The 27,104-nt window shown below is 40.8% G+C and overlaps 2 protein-coding genes across 2 annotated transcripts in view; one reads left to right on the top strand and one right to left on the bottom strand.

Moving 5' to 3' along the window:
* Positions 1-8,363, bottom strand: part of LOC139410813 (homeobox protein cut-like 2) — a 117,965-nt gene extending 109,602 nt beyond the window's left edge. The window contains exon 1 of the mRNA XM_071156342.1: positions 8,262-8,363. Coding sequence (XP_071012443.1) covers positions 8,262-8,324 — 63 coding nt within the window. The 5' untranslated portion in view covers positions 8,325-8,363. The remainder of the gene's footprint in view (positions 1-8,261) is intronic.
* A 14,679-nt stretch (positions 8,364-23,042) lies between these two features.
* Positions 23,043-26,134, top strand: LOC139410811 (serine/threonine-protein phosphatase PP1-gamma catalytic subunit A). The gene is made up of 7 exons (XM_071156341.1): positions 23,043-23,405; positions 23,896-24,027; positions 24,133-24,363; positions 24,517-24,621; positions 24,806-25,029; positions 25,123-25,257; positions 25,452-26,134. Exons 1-7 carry the CDS (start codon positions 23,351-23,353, stop codon positions 25,539-25,541), a joined length of 972 nt encoding a protein of 323 aa, XP_071012442.1. The 5' UTR covers positions 23,043-23,350; the 3' UTR covers positions 25,542-26,134.
* Positions 26,135-27,104: the final 970 nt, after the last annotated feature.

The raw sequence follows: 27,104 nt of genomic DNA, 5'->3' as shown, positions 1-27,104 counted from the left end.
TCCCATTAAGCTCTAGTTTTGGATGATAACGTTTGGATGATAACATCCCACAAACATTCAAAGAATGTTTTTGATCACCAAATATAAAAATGGTTTATTCAATATCCTTGGAATATCCTAACATTCACTAAAATGTTGGTCACAACATCTGTAAAAAAGACCACAGAACATTCCCCTAACTTTCTCATTAGGTTGCCAGGGAATGTAATAACACAATGTTCCGGTAATGTTCATACTGCCGCAACAAAATGTGGGAGCAATAGAAGTGGTTCTGAGGAAACATGACAGGAACGTTCTGCTAATGTTGATGGATATGTTATTCAAAACACACATAACAACAAGCAGGGAATATTCCTACAATGGTCTCATTAAGTTATAGTGTGACACTATGATGGTTCTAATAATATTCCCTGAACATACTCCAGCAATAAAGTGCTGGAGCAATAGAAGTTCCCGGAATATTCCGTTCATGTTGAAGATATTACAACTAACACCTATAACAACAAACAAGAAACGTTCCTGCAAGACGCTTCTAAAAGTATTAAGGCTATGACGATCGAAAATTGTTCTAAAAACATACTTCAACAATAATGGGAGTAGTTCTAAACACATTGCTGCAATGTTCTGCTAATATTGATGTGTAATGTAACAGTATTATCTGAAGTTGCCAAACATTTAAAGAAATGGCATTTCAATCTTCTTACATGATTATATTTTATAAGGGTACTGTCCAGACATAGCTGGAGCTTTTTAAAAGAATGGTAATCAAGTAGGATTGAACCTGCGAACTGCCATCTTCAAGCCCTGTAGGCTACTAATAAAAATCAAAACAGCCAGACTTTACAGGATATAAAAAACATTTGTAAAGTAAGAAATAATAAAGGATACTTCTTTTTCTAGACAAAGTCAGAGTAAAGGTGTAAACAGCTTTATATTTGTGTTAGTTTCATCCCAGCAGGCGCAGTGTAACAATTCCAGGGATCACACTCCAGGGATCACACTCCAGGGATCACACTCCAGGGATCACACTCCACCATTCCACTCTTTCTGCTCCAGCCATTACCACGAGCACATCCTCCCCAATTAAGGTGCCGCCAACCTCCTATGCCTGATACAACCATTGTAGGAATGTCATCAGATTTTGTGTTTTGGGAACCTATCTCTTGTAATGTCCCCACAATGTTCCTATGTTCCCATAACCTAAAGGAACAATAAAATAACATTAAACAAATGTGTTCTGGGAACATTCTTGCAACGTCAGGGGATTGTTTTTTCAACCTAATACAAACATTGTAATCATCAGCACAACTGGACAGTTTTTTTGTTTTGGTAACATATATTTTGTCATGTCCCCACCATGTTACCACAACCTAAAGAAATGTGTTAGTTTGAAGGAAGTTGCTAACTGCTAACTAGCAAGACTTCCAGTCATTGCGCTAATGCTAGTTAGCATTGACTCGCAAAACTACCTCGGTACTTCAAAATACCGAACTATCCTTTCAGCTTTTATTTAGCTGGAAGTACAGAGACAAGACAAATGCATTTTCCTTATGGTGTTGAAGAGATGCAGAAATTACCAAAGAAGAGATATGACAAGAGCAGTAGCGATGGCAGGGTAACAGTGGTCTGGATGGAGAGATAGACTTGCTCTCTCTTCTCTCTCTGGAGCGTGATAGCAGCTGCACAAAGACAGGACTGGCTAAAATAACAAGCCTGATTCATCGGTTTTTATTGTAACACACCTTTTGTATCATTTTGATAAAACAGAGGACATCTGCTTAGAAATAAAAAAGCTGTTTTGATTTTTTTTTTAAACACAGAAATAAAGGGACCATATTTTATCTTCCCTCTTCTGTTAAAATGAGGACAAATGGGCCCTAGAAAGGTGTGCAACGTAGAGTCCACCATATTCCTCCTTTCTAGTAAACACTCTGAGCAATGACACATAAGACCGCCAGGGATCCCCAAAGACCCTTGAGAAGAGCAGGGAGGCATTGATGTCAAGAGCTTAGGGGCCCAGGAGCACCCTCCACACTATCCACACCTCCACTGCACAACAGAACAGGCCTGCTAGCATCCTCACCACACATCATACAATGTATAAAACCTAGCGCTCACACAAAAACCAGGGTCTCCTTTTTATCCCTGAGGACAAAATGGACAATAGGGGGATGAATTACAGCCACTGAAGCCCTGCCAAATACAGCAGAGAAAGGCTGGAAGAGGGATGAGAAAGAGAGAAAAGGGAGGAAAATGGAGGGGATTCAATGTAAGCTCAGTAAAATGAACAAGAAAGGCTGGTGCTCAATACGTCTGCAGTGCTGTCAGACAATCAAAACAAATAAAGAGCGGCCGCTGTAGAGATACACAACTCAATATGGACTCACTGGGCAGGGAACTGGCTGCCAGCAGGGAGAAGGGACCGCTTTATACCCATACCGATGAGCCACTACCTCTCCCGCTGAATCTTCCACCTCCCCTGGCCTGCCTGCCTGGCCTGCCTGCCTGGCCTGCCTGCGTGGCCTGCCTGCCTGGCCTGCCTGCCTGGCCTGCCTGCCTGGCCTGCCTGCCTGGCCTGCCTGCCTGGCCCACTGCTGTGGAAGAGGAGCCTGCCGCCATGGAGCCTTCATCCTGCAGACTAATGTGTCCCTGAAGTTTTGTTAAAGCTGGTTATTTACTCCTGCAAAGCAATTGCTTCAGCCTAGGGACAGCAGAATAAAAATATAAAAAACAGGACTGTGAAATAGCACATGCCTTTTGCGATGAAGCACTGTCAACTACCAAGGCGGATTACTGCTTCAAAATTGGGCTTTGGATAGGACATTTAGGTAAGGCTGAATGCTAAAGCAGAGGGTGAGACACCTGAGAAGAATACAGAGGGTCATAAACAGATGATCAAAAACTAATCCATGTTTCTTAATAACAATATCTCAATGTATATCCTTGTTAGAAATGTTCTCACACTGTTCAAAGAAGAAAGCCTATGACTAGTTCTGTGAACGCAAGAACTCATCATCATTACAAAGACATCATCACACACCCATATCAAACTGCAGTACTTATCCTGCGAACAGGGACATGAATGAGGTAAAACGAATGCGGATGGGTATGGAAATCTGCTCGAAGGAAGGTCAAAGTGATTAAGCTGACATTAATGACAGGTCTACTCTTTCTGTGGGAATGCTCACCGTAGCTGTCTCTAAACCCATTTGTCATTCCACTCCAAACGATGAAGCATCTGCTTTGAAGTCTCTACCACTAATGCTACACAGAGAGGTTAAACAGCTTAATGCTGAAGTCTGTTTCACTTCTCTCTCTAATGTTGCCTGCATTTTATATACCCGGGTTATGGCTCCTGGATTTCACAACTCAATTTACCCCAGCTAGTTCTGTAAAAGCTCTCTCCTTTCTTATTTCCTGTCCTTCTCACTGTCAAAGAATAAGAAGGGGCTTATGGTAAATGAGACCATGGCAGACGTAACCCGTCCGTTATCTCCCAATGAGGAGGTGTGAAAGCATGTTTGAAGAATGTTTATCTAGCAGGGCATGGATGCAACACAGACCTGTGGTGATGAGGATGCAGCTTCAGTCCCACTGCTTCTAAAAACCATGCTTAATCCACTGTGGCTTTGTTTGGAAAGGTCTGTCAAAGAGGAGATTGCAGGTCTAAAAGGATGGACCTATCTTCTCTTTACTCGAGTATAAATTTAGGTCAGCTTGGTATCCATCTCTGACTCTGCATACGTTTGTATGTGGGAGTGAGTCAATAAAGACAATCTAAACGTTTGCATTACATGTGCATGTATGAGTATGGCTGTCCTTATGTGATTAATATGTACCCTATGGAGGAGGTACGTGTCCACATGCCTACACACAAGCGTGTATGTGTGTGCATGAGCGTGTCGGTCTGTGTGCATTTTCCTATTTCATACCCTGGGGCTCTGTCTCCACCCATGCTGCCTCCCTGGGTTGCCCATGCTGTTTGTGGTTGAGGCTATCAATGGCTGCCTCTAGAGCTATTTCCCCCTCTCCTCCTTTATAGATCACTCAGTCATATTGGACAAAGCTTTCTCAGGACACAAACCCTAACCCTCCCCTCCACCCTATAGTGCCCTAGACCTGGCATTTCCGGTAAATTATGAAATGATGGTAGGGCCTTATGTGACAAAAACAATAACGAGAAACAAATCTATTAAAGCATGAATGAAAGGGAATGAGAGACCTGTTTTCACAGCCAATTTGAGATTGCAGGGTTGGGTTTAGGGGGGCGGGAGCAGCCGGCAAACGGCACACAGAGAGAGCAGGCTGGTAGCAGCGGCAGCCAGGCTCACAGGCTGAAAAGCAATTTCACTGTTTGGCAATACTGTTGTCTCTGTCTGTGGATTAGAGCTGACACGGGATCGCCTGAGTCATGCTAAATGTATACAATCACAGCCTTTCGTTCCTGATCTAAACTCACTGCCTCAGAGAATGATGGAGAGAAGAGTATGGAGATGTGTGGGTCTGGAAAATACCATCAAATAAGTGCATTGCTTTTAAACCATATATAATGAACACAGCATTCCATCACTATAAGACAACAGGGGGATTCTCAAATGTATTTTATATAAACTGGGAGCACAGTAATGATTTGAAGCTATAGTTGGTGTCTACATTTGGACAAGGTTACCTGGAACTCTGATAAAACACATTGCGTTACACTTCAAAATATACCTGATGAAGGTTGATTACTTTAAAAAATAATCTTCTAAACACATGATGATTCCTCTATGATATATTGGATAGCTAAAGTGTGCTTTATATTGTGAAAACAATATACAATGTTATTACAATGTAATAACTTCGTAAACTGTGCCCTCTTGTAGTCTGACCTCACCTTTTTGTCACCTGGGTCTGAGAATGCTCCCTACTGGCTGAATGATATCCTGATTCCTGGGCGTTCTCGCTATTGGCTAAGACTTGGCTTGGGCCCGGCAGGACCTGGCAGGACATCTCCTGACCCGTCCTTTCCATGGTCGCCCACGGAAATGCCATCTGGCTGGGGTGAATGATTACACTGGCAATGGCCGTGTGACCTGCGGCCAGCGGGAACCAAGGTCACTCCACCTCAATGCTGACTTGACCTGTTCTCTTTTTGTTAGGGTCGCGGTGAATCAGCCATCTCTGACTATTCTACCACAGAAATTAAGTTCACACACAAATTCATTAAAAATGAAAATCTGAAATGTCTTGAGTCAATAAGTATTCAACCACTTTCTTATGGAAAGCCTAAATAAGTTCAGGAGTAAACATTTGCTTAACAAGCCACATAATAAGTTGCATGCACTCATGCAATAATAGTGTTTAACATGGTTTTTGAATGACTAGCTCATATCTCTGTACCCCAGACATACAATTATCTGTAAAAGGTCCCTCAGTCAAGCAGTGAATTTCAAACACAGATTTAACCACAAAGACCAGGGAGGTTTTCCAATGCCTCGCAAGGAAGGGCACCGACTGGTAGATTAAAAATAAAACTGACACTGAATATCCCTTTGAGCATGGTGAAGTTATTAAGTACACTTTGGATGGTATATCAATACACCCAGTCACTACACAGATATAGGTGTCCTTCCTAACTCTGTTGCCGGAGGGGAAAGGATTTCACTATGAGGCCAATGGTGTTCAGAAAACTGAGAATGGATCAACAACATTGTTGTTACTCCACAATACTAACCTAATTGACAGAGCGAAAATAATGAAGCCTGTACAGAATACAAATATTCCTAAACATGCATCCTGTCTGCAACAAGGCATTAAAGTAATATTGAAAATAATGTGACAAAGCAATTATGAATATGCCTGAATACAAAGTGTGATGTTTGGGGAAAATCCAATACAGCACACTACTGAGTGCCACTCGCCATATTGTCAAGCATAATATCTGGCTGCGTCATGTTATGGGTATTCTTGTAATAGTTAAGGACAAAAAATAAATTGAATGGAGCAAAGCACAGGCAAAATCCTAGAGGAAAACCTGGTTCAGTTTGCTTTCCACACTGGGAGATGAATTCACTTTCAGCAGGACAATAACCTAAAACAATAACCTAAGGCCAAATCTACACTGGAGTTGCTTACCATGGAGACAATTAATGTTCCTGAGTTACAGTTTTGACATAAATCTGCTTGAAAATCTATAACAACACTTGAAAATGGTTGTCCAGCAATGATCAACAACCAATTTGACAGAGCTTGAAGAATGTTGAAAAGAAAAATGTGCAAATATTGCACAATCCAGGCTTAGAGACATACCCAGAAAGACTAACAGCTGTAATCTGTGCTAAAGGTGATTCTAACATGTATTGACTCAGGGGTGTGAATACTTATGTAAATTAGATATTTCTGTATTTCATTTTCAATTAATTTGCAAACATGTTTTCACTTTGTCATTGTGTGTAGAAAACCCTGATGTAGGCCATGTAGATATAAGTTTTATGGTAATTTCTATAGATTCTATAAATGTTCACTTTAGCCTACTATATAAACTCCAACATATGACTGACATCAATATTGGGATTTTTCAAGATGTTTCTTTTGAGTAATATTGCATTATTCAGTTAACAGTAATTTAATCATGTTATCATTTTCAACGTTACATTATGAACATGAATGACTTTGTCAAACAGAATATGAGTGGCCTCCCGCTACGTTAAATCATAGACTTGATAGCTATTTAGATATTTTGGTTGGAAACACTATTTTGAGGTGTCAGGCCTCATTCAGGTAGAAAAAAAGTAATGTGCAAATTGATTTATTCGAATCAAACCTGAAAAAATGAGAAGTTGGCAATTTGATTCTAAGCATTGGCCACTAATGCCAGGATTGCAGCAAACGAATTATGTAAAAACATGCTATTTTGTAAGAGAAAAGACGTAAATGAATCTCGACGTAGCCTATAGCTACATAATAGCTAAACTCGCCCTTTGCATCACTGATTAAATGAGTAGTCCAGCGATTGGGGGGCACAATAACAACCGGCCACACAAGACAACCCAGAACAGATCAGATTTCTTTTCGGCAGGCTTTTCCGCGGGACCTGGCTTGCCATGCTCCAGTCATTTCTCATATTACATAACATCAATCATACAGTAGAGACTGTGCTTTTGCGCTGGCCGAGCCTGATTTACAAACATTAGCGAGGAATACAATTACAACAGTCCTTGCCCGAATAGCCTTGTGCTCACAATGCGGCTCGAGATGAGAGGAAGGGGCTATAAACATCTGTACCGAGACGCACAGATAAGCGAATTACATCGTCAACACTCTGGCTTTTTAGTGATGTCAAGTCTTACAGAAATTCAATTGAAAAGGTTAATAAAAAACGCTATAGTCGTATGTCAGTAGCCTAATAGGTTGTAAAACTATTTGTCAATTTACTAGACAAGTTTGTAAAACAGGATCATTGACAACTTTGTGATAACCAAGTCAATATAAGCTGTCTGCCAAACAGACTATCATGATTTTACACATATGTTTTAACGTGCAACACCGGAATGAACAATAACCTAAATAGATGATACATGATAACGTCATTGGTAGACTCAGACTATAATAAATACGCGTCAAGTTGTTCTGACTGGGCTATTATCTAAAAGAGAAATAACAAACAGTCAATCAAGTAGGCTATCCAACGGTAGCCTATAGCCTATGGCTTGAATAAGTGATGATTATTTAGCAGACGAACAGAAGAAGAAAAACTTTTATCAATCTAATTGTGGCAAACAAAGTTGATTTACAAGCAAAAACGAATGATCATATTGTTATCAAACACAGAAAATAAAACAGAACCAAATGTCGCTAAAGAGATCGTAAAACCACGCACCATCATGACACAAATGGAATAAAACATTAAGCTGGTGAAAAGTTACGTCCTTGGAGCAAGATTCATGAGGACATAAAAAGTTTCAATCCGTTCTGTCTACACCACTGATGGGCATTATAAACACCGAATCGTATAAAAATAAGGTCTGTGTCCGTGGTGCTGATCCCAGTGGTGAACGCAGAGCGGAGGCTACAGAGCGCCTGTGCTACTCTATGGTCGTTCCATCGCTGATCAATGATTGAACTGAACAAAGGCAGAAAAGGATCAATTTCTAATAACTATCAATGCAACACCGCCGATTTCTTTCTCCATTCGTCCACAATAACATATTTCCCATCATTTTAAAGTACACAATGTTCTATGAACACATGCAAGCAAAAAGGTAAAGGATAACACTAACCTGAAGCCGCCGTAGATCAAATTTCTTCCAATATTGAAACATCGATCCCACATCGGCGGCCATCTTGGGGGATATTGAAGATATTTTTTCAGCGGCTGCAATAAATATGTGGGCTGGATTTCCCTTGTTAAACAACGTTAACGATTACTCGTTCTACTTTTAAAAAAATGCAACGAACACAAGAAAGTCCACTGAACTAACGCAAATGTGTTTGTTAAAAAAAAAGTGATGTCCTGGTGGACCGCGAGTGTTTTTGAAAATAAAAATAGTATCAACGCATTTGTGCAGTCCCGGTTAACCGGACAAATTGCATTTGATTTGGGTTTGTCAAAGTTATCAATAATGACGTAAGGGGTTGATCAATAGCCTACCGTCTGGTAAAGGGAAGGAGAACAACAATGTAATCTATACATATTGTGCTTATGGAAATCCGTCTACCATGGTATAAAACAGTTGCGTCCATATCTTCAGTCCTTAATAATAGTAGCCTAAATAGTGAAATACACAGAACACCTCTTTTTATGTTTACACCCCTCCCTCCATTAGTTTAGGCTACAAATAACAGTGAATGGATGAATAGACTATATATCCATTTGGATTTCTGCTCATAAGGAATAAATAGGCGCAGATCATTGGCAATGCATGCACCTGCTCTGATGAACGAATAAAAACTAGTTTAATTTGTGATCATGTTAATTCATTACCATTTCAAAATGTGAAATAGTAATACCACAAAAACCTTAGCGCACATGCACACGCGCGCACGCACGCACACACACACACACACACACACACACACACACACACACACACACACACACACACACACACACACATACATACATACATACATACATACATACATACATACATACATACATTGACGCTACACACATATCACAACTGCTGCTACAATACTCTTATTTACTATTGCTAGTACTGCACAATTCAAATTCTTGCCCCAAAATCTCCCCTTCCCACTTAATGTGTTGTGAAAAGTGTTATGAAATGTAATGTCATGTAATATTTTTAATTGAATATAACTGCCTTAATGTTGCTGGACCCCAGGAAGAGTAGCTGCTGCTTTGAGTAAATATTGTACTATAGATTGTTGCCTTCCTGTTTTATACTTGTGCTAAAATGTAATCTATTCTACTGAGCCATTTACTTTATATTTGTAATTCTTATATTTTCTTATTTCTTATTTCTTATTGTTGTTGTATTGTCTAGAAAGGACCTGCATGTAAGCATTTAATTGGACAGTATATACCATGTGTATCCTGTACATATGACTTATAAAAACTTGAAACTTATTTGAAATAACTTCATAAACATTTCACTGTCTAAACTTTGCAAAATGATTCCCATACATGCCTAGTTACTGATTATTTAGATATTTCAAAATGATTCCCACACATGCCTAGTTACTGATTATTTAGATATTTCAAAATGATTCCCACACATGCCTAGTTACTGATTATTTAGATATTTCAAAATGATTCCCACACATGCCTAGTTACTGATTATTTAGATATTTAAAAATGATTCCCATACATGCCTAGTTACTGATTATTTAGATATTTCAAAGTTCCATTAAAAAATATATGAAACGTATTTTAGAACTTAGTTCATATGTGAAAATGAATGATCACTCTAGCAATTGGATCTAGCTTTGATATCTGAAATTGAACAGTGGCTGGTATATGGTGGGTTAACTGGGTCTCAGAAAAAGTGGGTATGCAGACATAGAAAAAAATCTAGGTATTGTATATCTGGGATACAGACTGGTACTGGATGATATGAGACCTGTAAAAACAAAGGCATATGGGAGGTACTGAGTAGCCTACTTAAAATAATGCATATTATTGACAAATTGACACAAATCCTCTAGAGTCTACTCTGAGCAGTGCCCGTAAGGGGGTAAATAACATGTTTATGAGGTCAATTACTGGATCTTAATTTTGATTAGATAATGAAAGATTATAGTGTGAAAACAGTACGTATATGGTATCTGAGGAGTTACAAACGTGTGTATTTCTGTTTCATCACATCTGGAGGCTATACAGGGGAAAGGAAGGGGAAAGGGGATACCTAAGTCAGTTGCACATCTGAATGCATTCATCCGACATGTCTCTTCCACATTGACTCAACGCCTGTGAATCAGAGAAGGATTCATATGTAATGAATATCATATTGATATTGTGTTTTTCAGTGGTAGTTTACTTTTGAAGAGCACAGGTAGACAGACACATGTACATCAAATACGAAGACGATATACTACGCAGGCATTCATGTCCATCACCACTAATCTGGAAAACCTGCCTCTGTTTACATGAAGGGGTTTGTAAGAATTTGTTCTTAACTGTCTTTCCTAGTTAAATAAAGGTTAAATAAATACAAATAAATGCATTTGTAAGACCAGTGAAGGCTGCAGACATATTCCATAATATACAATAAAGTTGTTTTCCATCATACTTGACTCTCTGTACACAATAGACTTGCATTCGAGTTTTTGTAGTGGTGATGGTGGAGGTGGTTGTTTTACCAACTCTGCACTTTCAACAAATAATTTCCTTCCACTATTAAACGCATACCGAGCAAAGCTAAGCTTGAACAATAACTGTTTTAGTGTTGTCTGCGCCCCCTGGTGGCTGTACATGTTCTTAGGGTACAGTCGTGCACTGAATAATATTCTGACCAAACAAAGCAGGCCTAAGTAGGCCTATGTTACCATTAAACACATCTTTTGATTTAATTACCAAATCATTGATAAGAAAATACGTAATAAATGTACATACATGATAATCTGGAGCCATGTGAAATCACAAATATAGGAACAAGTAATTAACTCAGGTCACTGTGAAATGCATCATAATGCTGTTTATGTGTTTATTCCATCATACATGACATCCCTTTAAAAACGTCTGTAAAGAGAAAATAATATGCATTTATTGTTGTACTTTAGCAACTTAAAGTTTATTACTATCTGAACCATATGTAAGGGAGGAATTTCATATTCTCTTGCCAGACAGAAATCACCTAGGGGGAATTATGAAGGAAGCTTATTAAAAGTTTCAGTATTATTGCGTTTTATTGGTTGCTCGAGGGTGGCAATGAGATGCAAGCCTCATATGAAAATAATAACATCTTAGTTAGCTGTGATTTATCTGGAAACTTAACATTCAAATTAGAGTTGATATGGAAGACAATTTCATGCCAGGATTGTTGCCACAATAAACATACCGGGGTGTGTGTTTTATGTAAATATATTTTTAGTCCAAGTTTGACTGAACAATTCGGCGCTTGCAGATTTCATTCTCAAGCATATCGATCAATCAACTGAGTGAGTAATCTCACATATTTGATCAACTTTTGAGCAGTGAATGAACAACCAATATTGACAGATGCAGCTTATTTCCACTTCTATTACATGTGTATCAAATGCAGTAGGTCAAGAAGAAAGAGATGGTTAAATTGAAGAAGAGCCAGCAAAACTTTAACATTCAGGTGTATTACAAAATGTGCAGTATCAGTGGCTCATTTTCAAAGAGCCAAGATAAATTTGGCTTGACACATAGAAAAAATGTGCTGCTAGCACTGCCTACTGGCCAACAGGGGTAAATCGTTTTCAAAGTCAAGGCACGGGCAACCTAGTATTGTGTTTTAAAGTTATCTCCATTGCCACCGTCCATTGTTATGACAAAGCCTTTACAGTGTAGTGAAGAAGGCGCAACATTGCCTCCAATCTCAGGAGGCTGAAGAAATTTGGCTTGTCACCTAAAACCCTCACAAACTTTTACAGATGCACAATTGAGAGCATCCTGTTGGGCTGTATCACCGCCTGGTAAGGCAACTGCACCACCCACAACCGCAGGGCTCTCCTGAGGGTGGTGCGGTCTGCACAACGCATCACCGGGGGCAAACTACTTGCAGCACCCGATGTCACAGGAAGTCCAAAAAGATCATCAAGGACAACAACCACCAGAGCCACTGCCTGTTCACCCCGCTATCATCCAGAAGGCAAGGTCAGTACAGGCCCATCAAAGCTGGGGCCAAGATTCTGAAAAACAGCTTCTGTCTCAAGGCCATCAGACCATTAAATAGCCATCACTAGCACAGAGAGGCTGCTGCCTATATACACAGACTTGAAATCATTGGCCACTTTATAAATGGAACACTAGTGACTTTAATAATGTCACTTTAATAATGTTTACATATCTTGCATTTCTCATCTCATATGTATATACTGTATTCTATACTATTCTACTGTATCTTAGTCTATGCCGCTCTGACATTGCGCGTCCATATATTTATATATTTTTAATTCAATTCACTACTTAGGTTTGTGTGTATTGGGTACAGTATATGTTGTGAAATTGTTAGATAATGCTGCACTGTCAGAACTAGAAGTACAAGCATTTCGCTACACCCGCAATAACATCTGCTAAACACGTGTATGTGACCAATAAAATTTGATTTGATTTGATTTCAGTGTAACATTTTCTGGTTATTGGTCTTGTAAATGTTAACAAATACCTACAAGCCTATAAGCCTCAGTCGAAAATCACTATGAGTAGAAAGGGCACATCATGCTCTGCTGCCTGCTTTAAAGATCTGCAGTTACTGAGGAGGATGGCTTGTCTTTCTGACATTGGGAAAAAGTAAGCCCCTTGGACTTAACCCTTCTAATGTATCCTATTTCATCAGACATCCCAAAATTTGTGCAAAAGGGTGTGTGAAGAACTGAGAAGAGACATGACATCAACTACCTCGTGAGGGAGTATTTTCACATTGTCTACTTTGAAATCCAAGCCACCCTGTTTGTATCACAAGTTCTGTTTATCTCTCCTCTTTCTTAATCCATCCATCCATCCATCCATCCATCCATCCCATCTATCTCCCATGTAGAGTATGTGTGACTCAGTTACAAAGACTAAAATGCATGAAGAAGAATCAAATGTTCAAAATATATTCAATTAATTCAAATGCCCCCAAGAACACACCCCACCACTGACCGTCTATTTGGGTGGAAAATGTTTTGACAAAACATTCATTTGGATACTGTATAATTAGAAAATCCTTAATGAACATTGGCACCATACCCCTATTTTCCATAGCTTTTTTCCAGTGCTATGTGAGAAAGTCACCAATATGACAAAAATTCAGAAGTTTAAACCAAACAGAGCTGCTACCCAGAAACACCTCTCATCACAATAGTTATGGTCCATCAGGAAATGTAATGGGACAGCTGGTGGATGGAGCCCAGCAAGTGGAGCTGTGAGTCAAACCTCTAGCTTTCTACTCAAGCCATATCTGATTCTAGTGTCTTGGTAATGTGATGGAGTGTTGGGCTGTTACTCTAAATCGTAGTTAAAGCACTGACAATAGACCAAAAGGAAGGGGAATACTTAGTGCTCTTTACCTATGTCATGGCCTATAGAAGGCATGGAGCTTTTATAGTGTATGGGTAGGGAAGGTTGGCAATGGGTGTGGTGGGGTATCACTAGCCTACATATCTACCCCCTAGTGATCATCCTGTCACATTATAAACCGTCAAGGATCCCTCTTTGCCCTTTTCCAGCTACTATACAGACATGGTGAGTAGATGCTCACCCCTTGACATGATCTAATCCTAGGAAGCTTCAGAGAGCCATATGCATTTCACTGTGTGAAATAAGTGATCCCAAATAGCTTTTTAGTCAGGAATCATTTGGTTGGGGAATTCCTGTTCTCTTCTAGTTGTATCTCTCTGGGGACAGGATGCTGGCAGTTCTCATATTTTTTGTTATTTAATGTACAGAAAGATTGAGATTGAGATGACTTCTCTCTCAGGTTTATTGCTGCTTTTTTTGTTCATCGAGAATATGAAATTGTTATTTTTTGGGCCGACATAGAGCAGATCGTTGGTATCTAACTTTGAGAGAATGGGCAAATTGAAGTAGGAGTAAGTTGTGTTAACAAATTAGAATATTTTGTTTGTGTTCTTTATCTACTTTGCTCTGGAAATTCAGGAAAGACCTGCTGTAAGAGTTAAGATTTCTTTGAATGATTTAGCTAAATTTCTGTGAAGATCTGGGGGTGAGGACAACTGAGGACTGGAGCAAGGAGTAGAGATGGGAATAGAGATGGGACCAGTGACCTCAAACATCAGATAGCTTTCTGATAAGATGTAAGGCATATGTTTATTGAGGAGCAACAATGAGGTGCAAACATTTTCCATGGGTCTACGATTGTGTTCATCCTCATCTCAACCCATTCTGGTTTAAATAATCATCAACTCAACTCATCATCAATGCAACTCAACTCCACTCAGCGCAGACAATCTTTCACTAAATTGAAATGAGTACATACCTATTGGCACAATGACCTTCAGCTGTGAAGCACAACTGTTGGTGGGGCTAATCCACAGCATCTGTTAGACATCAGCTGTCGAGAGAGGCCTGCCAATCCTGGCACTGTAATGTCATCAGACTGCATTCCCATGCTCTGTTTTCACGATTCCATGGTAATCCCTGCCTTCATGAGATTTCTCCAATCAAACGTGGCTCAGTGCACCACCCTGTCAAAGCCTAGGCCCCAGTGCATAATCTCTCATATGATCCAGGGGATCTGAGTACGGGAGGACCACTCCCTCACCATGCTAATTATAGACTCCCAGAGAGGAGAGGGCTATGGAAATAATTGAATTGCAAAATAAGAAGTATTTCAGGTCTTCATTATGAAATGTGCGCTATACCATCAATCATGTTTAATGTGCAAGGTTATAGTAACCCCAGTCAGATATTTAGTTTGCTGGCATGATCTAAGTAGGTTATAGTAAACCTAGTCAGATATTTAGTTTTCTGGCATGATCTAAGTAGGTCATAGTAAACCCGGTCAGATATTTAGTTTGCTGGCATGATGTAAGTAGGTTATAGTCACCCCGGTCAGATATTTAGTTTGCTGGCATGATCTAAGTAGATTATAGTAAACCCGGTCAGATATTTATTTTGCTTGTTCTAGGTCCCAAGAAACAAAGAGATCTTCTGTTGAATCTGAAAATTAATCTTAATGGTTGTACAGTCGTCTCAAATAAAACTGTGAAGGACCTCGGCGTTACTCTGGACCCTGATCTCTCGTTTGAAGAACATATCAAGACCATTTCAAGGACAGCTTTTTTCCATCTACGTAACATTGCAAAAATCAGAAACTTTCTGTCCAAAAATGATGCAGAAAAATGTATCCATGCTTTTGTCACTTCTAGGTTAGACTACTGCAATGCTCTACTTTCCGGCTACCCGGATAAAGCACTAAATAAACTTCAGTTAGTGCTAAATACGGCTGCTAGAATCCTGACTAGAACCAAAAGATTTGATCATATTACTCCAGTGCTAGCCTCTCTACACTGGCTTCCTGTCAAAGCAAGGGCTGATTTCAAGGTTTTACTGCTAACCTACAAAGCATTACATGGGCTTGCTCCTACCTATCTCTCTGATTTGGTCCTGCCGTACATACCTACACGTACGCTACGGTCACAAGACGCAGGCCTCATAATTGTCCCTAGAATTTCTAAGCAAACAGCTGGAGGCAGGGCTTTCTCCTATAGAGCTCCATTTTTATGGAACGGTCTGCCTACCCATGTCAGAGACGCAAACTCGGTCTCAACCTTTAAGTCTTTACTGAAGACTCATCTCTTCAGTGGGTCATATGATTGAGTGTAGTCTGGCCCAGGAGTGGGAAGGTGAACGGAAAGGCTCTGGAGCAACGAACCGCCCTTGCTGTCTCTGCCTGGCCGGTTCCCCTCTTTCCACTGGGATTCTCTGCCTCTAACCCTATTACAGGGGCTGAGTCACTGGCTTACTGGGGCTCTCTCATGCCGTCCCTGGAGGGGGTGCGTCACCTGAGTGGGTTGATTCACTGATGTGGTCATCCTGTCTAGGTTGCCCCCCCCCCCCCCCCCCCCTTGGGTTGTGCCGTGGCGGAGGTCTTTGTGGGCTATACTCAGCCTTGTCTCAGGATGGTAAGTTGGTGGTTGAAGATATCCCTCTAGTGGTGTGGGGGCTGTGCTTTGGCAAAGTGGGTGGGGTTATATCCTTCCTGTTTGGCCCTGTCCGGGGGTGTCCTCGGATGGGGCCACAGTGTCTCCTGACCCCTCCTGTCTCAGCCTCCAGTATTTATGCTGCAGTAGTTTATGTGTCGGGGGGCTAGGGTCAGTTTGTTATATCTGGAGTACTTCTCCTGTCCTATCCGGTGTCCTGTGTGAATCTAAGTGTGCATTCTCTAATTCTCTCCTTCTCTCTTTCTTTCTCTCTCTCAGAGGACCTGAACCCTAGGACCATGCCCCAGGACTACCTGACATGATGACTCCTTGCTGTCCCCAGTCCACCTGGCCGTGCTGCTGCTCCAGTTTCAACTGACCTGAGCCCTAGGACCATGCCCCAGGACTACCTGACATGATGACTCCTTGCTGTCCCCAGTCCACCTGACCGTGCGTGCTGCTGCTCCAGTTTCAACTGTTCTGCCTTATTATTATTCGACCATGCTGGTCATTTATGAACATTTGAACATCTTGGCCATGTTCTGTTATAATCTCCACCCGGCACAGCCAGAAGAGGACTGGCCACCCCACATAGCCTGGTTCCTCTCTAGGTTTCTTCCTAGGTTTTGGCCTTTCTAGGGAGTTTTTCCTAGCCACCGTGCTTCTACACCTGCATTGCTTGCTGTTTGGGGTTTTAGGCTGGGTTTCTGTACAGCACTTTGAGATATCAGCTGATGTACGAAGGGCTATATAAATACATTTGATTTGATTTGATTTGATATTTTGCTGGCATGATCCCTTTTTTCTCCATTTCCGCCTGAATGACGTGTCCAAAGTAAACTGCCTGTAGCTTAGGCCCTGAAGCCAGGATATGCATATAATTGGTGCCATTGGAAAGAAAACACTTTGAAGTTTGTAGAAATGTTAATAATGTAATGTAAGAGAATATAACACAATAGATATGGTAGGAGAAAATCCAAAGAAAAACCAACCAGAATTGTTTTTTTGAGAGAGACCATCCTCTTAAAAATGCAAGAGAAAGGCCATATTGTAAATTGGATGCAATTCCTATGGCTTCCACGGGGTGTCAGCTGTCTATGTTCAACGTTTCAGACTTGTAACTTCAAAAACAAATAAGAAATAAAAGTTTTAGTAGAAGGACACAGTCTTGGAAATCCGTGTTTGCATGCCATGAAGAAATTACGCACCTGCCAAAAGCAGTTTCCTATTGAACATACTTCTTTCCCAAATAAATATTATAGTTTGATTACATTTTTAGGGTATCTGAGAAGTAAATAGAAATGTATTTTGACTTGTTGAAACAAAGTTTAGGGGTAGATTTCGGGTTCCTTTCTCTGCAAGTTGAAGTCTAAACAGACTTTTGGGGATATAAAGAAAGATTTTAACTAACAAAACGACACTACATGTTATAGCTGGGACCCTTTGGATGATAAATTAGAGGATGATTTTCAAAAATAATATTTAATCATTATATGTGAATGTATGAAACTTGTGCTGGTCGAAAAATATTTTTATGTGGGTCGCCGTCCTCAAACAATCGCATGGCATGTTTTTGCTGTAATATCTACTGTAAATTGGACAGTGTAGTTCGATTAACAAGAATTTAAGCTTTCAGTTGATATAAGACACTATGTACCAAAATGTTTAAAATCCATAATATTTATTTGAATTATGCACCCCCAGTTTCACCGGAAGTTGTCCAGTTTGCTGGCATGATCTAAGTAGGTTAGCCAAGGCTAGCTTTTTCAAGCAGAAATTTGCTTCCTGCAACACAAACTCAAAAAGGTTCTGGGACACCGTAAAGTCCATGGAGAATAAGAACACTTCCTTCCAGCTGCCCACTGCACTGAGGATAGGAAACTCTGTCACCACCGATAAATCCACTATAATTGAGAATTTCAATAAGCATTTTTCTATGGCTGGCCATGCTTTCCACCTGGCTACCCCTACCCCGGTCAACAGCACTGTACCCCCGACAGCAACTCGATTGGAAGATTGGAAAGCAGCTGCGGTCATCCCCCTCTTCAAAAGGGGGGACACTCTTGACCCAAACTGCTACAGACCTACAGTGCCTTGCGAAAGTATTCGGCCCCCTTGAACTTTGCAACCTTTTGTGACATTTCAGGCTTCAAACATAAAGATATATATTTTTTGTGAAGAATCAACAACAAGTGGGACACAATCATGAAGTGGAACGACATTTATTGGATATTTCAAACTTTTTTAACAAATCAAAAACTGAAAAATTGGGCGTGCAAAATTATTCAGCCCCTTTACTTTCAGTGCAGCAAACTCTCTCCAGAAGTTCAGTGAGGATCTCTGAATGATCCAATGTTGACCTAAATGACTAATGATGATAAATACAATCCACCTGTGTGTAATCAAGTCTCCGTATAAATGCACCTGCACTGTGATAGTCTCAGAGGTCCGTCAAAAGCGCAGAGAGCATCATGAAGAACAAGGAACACACCAGGCAGGTCCGAGATACTGTTGTGAAGAAGTTTAAAGCCGGATTTGGATACAAAAAGATTTCCCAAGCTTTAAACATCCCAAGGAGCACTGTGCAAGCGATAATATTGAAATGGAAGGAGTATCAGACCACTGCAAATCTACCAAGACCTGGCCGTCCCTCTAAACTTTCAGCTCATACAAGGAGAAGACTGATCAGAGATGCAGCCAAGAGGCCCATGATCACTCTGGATGAACTGCAGAGATCTACAGCTGAGGTGGGAGACTCTGTCCATAGGACAACAATCAGTCGTATATTGCACAAATCTGGCCTTTATGGAAGAGTGGCAAGAAGAAAGCCATTTCTTAAAGATATCCATAAAAAGTGTTGTTTAAAGTTTGCCACAAGCCACCTGGGAGACACACCAAACATGTGGAAGAAGGTGCTCTGGTCACATGAAACCAAAATTGAACTTTTTGGCAACAATGCAAAACGTTATGTTTGGCGTAAAAGCAACACAGCTGAACACACCATCCCCACTGTCAAACATGGTGGTGGCAGCATCATGGCTTGGGCCTGCTTTTCTTCAGCAGGGACAGGGAAGATGGTTAAAATTGATGGGAAGATGGATGAAGCCAAATACAGGACCATTCTGGAAGAGAACCTGATGGAGTCTGCAAAAGACCTGAGACTGGGACGGAGATTTGTCTTCCAACAAGACAATGATCCAAAACATAAAGCAAAATCTACAATGGAATGGTTCAAAAATAAACATATCCAGGTGTTAGAATGGCCAAGTCAAAGTCCAGACCTGAATCCAATCGAGAATCTGTGGAAAGAACTGAAAACTGCTGTTCACAAATGCTCTCCATCCAACCTCACTGAGCTCGAGCTGTTTTGCAAGGAGGAATGGGAAAAAATTTCAGTCTCTCGATGTGCAAAACTGATAGAGACATACCCCAAGCGACTTACAGCTGTAATCGCAGCAAAAGGTGGCGCTACAAAGTATTAACTTAAGGGGGCTGAATAATATTGCACGCCCAATTTTTCAGTTTTTGATTTGTTAAAAAAGTTTGAAATATCCAATAAATGTCGTTCCACTTCATGATTGTGTCCCACTTGTTGTTGATTCTTCACAAAAAAATACAGTTTTATATCTTTATGTTTGAAGCCTGAAATGTGGCAAAAGGTCGCAAAGTTCAAGGGGGCCGAATACTTTCGCAAGGCACTGTATATCTATCCTACCCTGCCTTTCTAAGGTCTTCGAAAGCCAAGACAACAAGCAGATTACCGACCATTTCGAATCCCACCGCACCTTCTCCGTCAATCACCTGTCAATCACCACATCCTCATCGGCAGACTCAATAGCCTTGGTTTCTCAAATGATTGCCTCGCCTGGTTCACCAACTACTTCTCTGAGAGAGTTCAGTGTGTCAAATCGGAGGGCCTGTTGTCCGGGCCTCTGGCAGTCTCTATGGGGGTGCCTCAGGGTTCAATTCTTGGCCCGACTCTCTTCTCTGTATACATCAATGATGTCGCTCTTGCTGCTGGTGAGTCTCTGATCCACCTCTACGCAGACGACATCATTCTGTATACTTCTGGCCCTTCTTTGGACACTGTGTTACCAACCCTCCAGGCGAGCCTTAATGCCATACACCTCTCCTTCCGTGGCCTCCAACTGCTCTTAAATACAAGTAAAACCAAATGCATGCTCTTCAACCGATCGCTGCCTGCACCTGCCCGCCCGTCCAGCATCACTACTCTGGACGGTTCTGACTTAGAATATGTGGACAACTACAAATACCTAGGTGTCTGGTTATACTGTAAACTCTCCTTCCAGACTCACATCAAACATCTCCAATCCAAAGTTAAACCTAGAATTGGCTTCCTATTTCGCAACAAAGCATCCTTCACTCATGCTACCAAACATACCCTCGTAAAACTGACCATCCTACCGATCCTCGACTTCGGCGATGTCATTTACCAAATAGCCTCCAATACCCTACTCAATAAATTGGATGCAGTCTATCACAGTGCCATCCGTTTTGTCACCAAAGCCCCATATACTACCCACCACTGCGACCTGTACACTCTTGTTGGCTGGCCCTCGCTTCATACTCATCGCCAAATCCACTGGCTCCAGGTCATCTACAAGACCATGCTAGGTAAAGTCCCCCCTTACCTCAGCTCGCTGGTCACCATAGCAGCACCCACCTGTAGCACGCGCTCCAGCAGGTATATCTCTCTGGTCACCCCCAAAACCAATTCTTCCTTTGGCCGCCTCTCCTTCCAGTTCTCTGCTGCCAATGACTGGAACGAACTACAAAAATCTCTGAAACTGGAAACACTTATCTCCCTCACTAGCTTTAAGCACCAGCTGTCAGAGCAGATCACATATTACTGCACCTGTACATAGCCCATCTATAATTTAGCCCAAAAAACTACCTCTTCCCCTACTGTATTTATTTACTTTGCTCCTTTGCACTCCATTATTTATATTTATACTTTGCACATTCTTCCACTGCAAATCTACCATTCCATTGTTTTACTTGCTATATTGTATTTACTTTGCGACCATGGCCCTTTTGCCTTTACCTCCCTTATCTCACCTCATTTGCTCACGTTGTATATAGACTTATCTTTCTACTGTATTATTGACTGTATGTTTGTTTTACTCCATGTGTAACTCTGTGTTGTTGTATGTGTCGAACTGCTTTGCTTTATCTTGGCCAGGGTGCAATTGTAAATGAGAACTTGTTCTCAACTTGCCTACCTGGTTAAATAAAGGTAAAATATATATATATATATATATATAATAATAATAAAATAACAGTGTAACAGTGTCTTAGTCTATGCCGCTCTGACATTGCTTGTTCAAATATTATATTCTTAATTCCATTCCTTACTTTAGATTTGTGTGTATTGCTGTGAAATGGTTAGATATTACTTGTTAGATATTACTGCACTGTTGGACCCACAATAACATCTGCTAAACACGTGTTTGTGGCCAATACAATTCGATTTGAGATGTTAACAACCCAGGCAGATGGGTTCTCCCGCGAAAAGTTTAGAACCATCATCACTGATATTTTTGTACATACTAAGCAAAACCATTTTCATACTATTCTCAAACAGGCTTTGTGATCTATTCCTTCAGATGGAGCAGATGTTCACCGCTGTCACGCCCTGGCCATAGAGAGGTTTTTATTTTCTATTTGTTTAGGCCAGGGTGTGACTAGGGTGGGCATTCTATGTTCATTTTCTATGTTTTTGATTTCTGTGTTGTTTGACCGGGTGTGGTTCTCAATCAGAGGCAGCTGTCTATCGTTGTCTCTGATTGAGAACCATACTTAGCCTTTTCCTACCTGTGTGGTGTGGGTAGTTATTTTCTGTTTTTAGTGTGTTTGCGCCTGACGGAGCTGTTTCGGTTGTTCTTTTGTTGCTTGTTTGATAGTGTTCAGTTTTAACATTAAAATGATGAACACTTACCACGCTGCATCTTGGTCCTCACTTTCTTCCACCAACGGCCGTTACAACCGCCTTCCCTCCAGATGTGGCTGGACACCTGGACTACAGTAATCTGATCTACATCATCACACATGGGGAAGAGAAGGGCCAGGAATAAATCCACCTCTTGTTAACTGTCCTTGCATCTCTTCTGTTACACGTCGCCCCGCTGCGCATCAAAGCTATCTGGAAATGTTTGAGATGTGCATGATCATCTTGTAAATAAAGGATTTTCAGGTTAATCGCATATAATCCATTTTCATACAGGATATAGATCCAACTGTAACTAAGTATGATCTATCAGATGAATTGAACTGTACCAGCCTACACGTTATAAAATCATCTAGAGAGTCTAGGTTCACAACAGTGTGGATTTGTAATCTTGTTCAGAAATTCCACAAATGTTTTGTCCTGTGAACAAGGATGTGCACTTGAAAACCTTAGATTTATCAATACAAATATTGCAACAAAAAACACGAATGGTCAATTACAAGTAATGAGGTGTCTGAAATTTGAATTGTTACCAGACGCCTGCTCCTCTCTCATAAATCTTAGTTTGGCTATTAGTAAAATAATCAGTTCTTCTTGGGAAGAGGAAAATCACAGTAATTAAATTGTCATTGACAATCAAGTTCTACGGAGGCTGAAATATTTAGGGAGGAGGCTGGCACTGTGGCAGCAGCCATGCACGGATGTCACGGTGTGGCACACCTAGGAGGGTAGTTTATCTTAGGCCAGTACAGTAGATGGCAGCGGCCATCAAATCCACCCAGAAGGTTGTTCGGGCAGATTCCTCTGAAGTAGGAAAGTGGGTGTGGCTAGATCAGAGGGCATCGTTAACGGCTAATAGATAGGCTAACGTTTATTTTGTCCCGGTAGACGGCTAATATTAGGTGTTTTGTATAACACTAAGATGTTGAAGTAGTTAGCTAGGTATAATATAACTTTGTATGATAACCAAATAACAGGGTGTCATTTCTACACGTTCTTGGAACCAGCAATTTAGTGAAGCTAGCCAATCGTAGCCACCACTAGCTAACGTTAGCTAACCAGCACTAGATTTGCAGCTCACTCAGCCATTTTTTCTACGTCGCCATGGCCGATGTTGACAAACTCAACATAGACAGTATCATCCAGCGTCTTTTAGAAGGTAAGGAAAGAGTACATTAATCTTACGTTATTTATGCAATATTATGTTTACTTCGTTAGATGACTGGTGGCAAGCCTTAGCTAGATAACGCGTTAGTTGTTGACGCAGGTTGGCTCTGGCTATCGGTAGCTAGCTAAACTAAAGTTAGCTAGTAACTAGCTAACTTTAGTTAAGGCTGTTGTTGACCATATCTAACTAGCTAATGTTAATCTGACATTTGTCCCGGTTGACACATTAAGAAATGTTCATTCAAAGTAGTTTGCTAGCTATGTAACTAACGTTACTTTAGCTACATGATCCAGGGCACTGTCTCAGTCAATTACTAGCTGCCCCAGTCAGTCAGTGAACGATTAAGTCAATAACATGAGAAATCTGAAATGATGGTCACCACTCACACCCCTATCCAGACAACATGGCAATGAGTAGGATGGCGAACTAGGTAGATACTGTATCTTTGCTTGTAGATTCATCAGGATTGTTTCATTTTAAGTCAGGGGAGCAAAGCCTGGTAAGAATGTGCAGCTGCAGGAGAACGAGATCCGAGGATTGTGCCTCAAGTCCAGGGAGATATTTCTCAGCCAACCTATCCTCCTTGAACTTGAAGCCCCCCTCAAGATCTGTGGTGAGTAATCATCAATATTTGGTGAACATAACTGTTACATGAAGTGTCTTCTATCCCAATGAGGGATGTGTAGAACTTGAAGTTTAAATCATTTGCCTTCTGCAGGTGACATCCATGGGCAATATTACGACCTATTGAGGCTGTTTGAGTATGGGGGCTTCCCTCCTGAGAGCAACTACCTATTTCTGGGAGACTATGTGGACAGGGGGAAGCAGTCTCTGGAGACCATCTGTCTGCTTCTAGCCTACAAAATCAAATACCCGGAGAACTTCTTCCTGCTGAGAGGGAATCATGAGTGCGCCTCCATCAACAGAATATATGGATTCTATGATGAGTGTGAGTGATATGTTGTGGCTGTAATAATCATAACCCTGCGCTCTCTGACAGAATATAGTCTTTGTATCTACATAAATTGCATTTTGTTATAGGTTCCTGTCATACGCATTGCCTAGCTTACTATCATCCTAAAATTATATTTTATTATTCTAGGTAAAAGAAGGTACAACATCAAGCTCTGGAAAACATTTACAGATTGCTTTAACTGCCTCCCTATTGCTGCCATTGTTGATGAGAAGATTTTCTGTTGCCATGGAGGTAGGTTGCATTTTAGTAATCCTTAAACATGAAGAGAAGTGGTCCTGTTTTAGGACACACTAAGACATTGCTGTGATATTGAGAAATACTATTTTATTTTATTTCAATTGTCTTCTCATTTACCAACAAGTTCTTACTGCAATTAACCGTATTCTTGCTGTTCATCTCCTTCTGTGTCTCTCAGGGTTGTCACCAGACCTCCAGTCCATGGAGCAGATCAGGCGCGTCATGCGGCCCACCGACGTCCCCGACCAGGGCCTCCTGTGTGACCTGCTCTGGTCAGATCCAGACAAGGATGTCCTCGGCTGGGGAGAGAATGACAGAGGCGTCTCATTTACTTTTGGCTCAGAAGTTGTGGCAAAGTTCCTGCACAAACATGATTTGGATCTGATCTGTCGCGCCCATCAGGTATGTCTGCATACTTTCACTGTACTGTCTGGAGTTGAATGCACATTGTTTTCATTTTTAACCCAACTATAATCAATGTTGTTTTTTTGGCAGGTTGTTGAGGACGGCTATGAGTTCTTCGCCAAGCGACAGCTTGTGACTTTATTCTCAGCACCCAACTACTGCGGGGAGTTTGACAATGCTGGTGCTATGATGAGTGTGGATGAGACCCTCATGTGCTCTTTTCAGGTGAGAATTTCATCATGAATGTACTGTCTTATCGCGGGAATGTAAATGTGTCAATGATTGTATTAGTACTAGTTTATGGAGGTCTTAACGCTATAACCAATCTTGTCATTATGTCAAACTGTACGATGTAAAGACTATTGCAGTGGGCAAAACATCATCTTAGGTTGGATTACTTGTGTCCATTCCACTTGTAGATTTTGAAGCCCGCTGAGAAGAAGAAGCCAAATGGCAGCCGTCCAGTCACACCCCCACGGAACATGGTCACCAAGCAAGGCAAGAAATAAGGTGGCATGAGTGGACTTATGTCCTGCTCTCTATTCTGCTTTTGTCTTTCGCGTCTGAAGGGTTGGTTGCCCTTTGTGCTGCCAATACTGAAAAGATATCCACTCCAACCTGATGAAAGCAAAATGTTTTGTTGTTTTGTCCACAAGGGTAAATGGATATGTCACCATGAAAACCTCAGGTGTTTTGCACTCCATTGCAACTAGTCTTTGCCACATATGACTGTTCAACCAGGAACAATGTAACAATATGGCTGATAATGCACAGAAATGCCTTGTTTGAAGCTGTGCAGAGTTGTTTCACAATTTTTTCATTTCATGTTTCATAAACTTCTGTCATCACCTGTTTCTCACTGTCAATGTCAATAATGCAATTAATGGTTCTTAAAACAACTATGGTAATATCACAAGACACTTAGTTGTTTATTTCTGTATAACTTTCTTTATCATAGGACATTGAATCCTCACTCTGCTCCTGCATCTTCACCATTTTTAAAACAAGTCTTGTGCTGAATTAAATGAAGAAATAAAGCATTCTTGTAATGTTGACTAAATCTTTCTAATAAACTTTTAGGGGGAAATTGGCATTTGAATTGTATTAGCATCATGCTCCTTCATCAATTATTTGAGGATTACAAGCTAAGCTCAACCTTGAATTCATTTTGTATTATAAACAGTGGTTCGAGTCCTGAATGCTGATTAACTGGGTATGACAACATTTCTTGTTACTGCTCTAATTATGTTGGTAACCAATTATATTAGCAATAAGGCACATCGGGGTTTGTGGTATATGGCCAATATACCACGGCTAAGGGCTGTATTCAGGCACTCCGTGTTGTGCATCAGAACAGCCCGTAGCCGTGGTATATTGACCTTATACCACACCCCCTCGTGCCTTATTGCATAACTAGCTACTATGTGTGATGTGAAAGACACTTATGGACTAAAGGAGCCTAACATCAACCTTATAGTACAAGGACCTTAACATGTTCAGAGACTAATTGGCTCTAGCAGCCAAAACAGTCAAATACTCCATCTAACCGTGAAATCGATTCTCATTTGCTGTATGGTTCTAGAAACAAACTCATTGTCATATCACATCAAAATAATTTCCAAATGCAAAATATACACTTACTGTACACTTTTTTTTAACAGTTGGAGCTGACTGTATTTTTCGGTGACAACACGTCTGTGGTGTCAGTCTTTGTTTACACACAGGTGTTCAGAGATGCAGATAGCTAACATGGAACTATGGCCATGTGGGAGCCCTAACCCTATAAAGGTTTGTAGTAATTTAACCTTTTATTATTTATTGCTGATATGAAAGCTAAAGCAGGGTGTGAATTACAGTGGAGCCAGTGGGGGATCAGCTTCCCTGAATGAGTGGCAGGTAGCCTAGTGGATAGAGCGTTGGGCCAGGAACTGAAAGGTTGTTAGATCGAATCCCCGAGCTGACAAGGTAAAAATCTGTCGTTCTGCCCCTTGACAAGGCAGTTAACCCACTGCTCTTAGGCCGTCATTGTAAATAAGAATTTGTTCTTAACTGACTTGCCTAGTTAAATAAAA

Source organism: Oncorhynchus clarkii, chromosome 6 (genome assembly GCF_045791955.1).
Source record: "Oncorhynchus clarkii lewisi isolate Uvic-CL-2024 chromosome 6, UVic_Ocla_1.0, whole genome shotgun sequence".
Lineage (NCBI taxonomy): Eukaryota > Metazoa > Chordata > Actinopteri > Salmoniformes > Salmonidae > Oncorhynchus > Oncorhynchus clarkii.
Note: the sequence above shows the minus strand (reverse complement) of the source record. Positions and strands in the feature narration are given on the sequence as shown.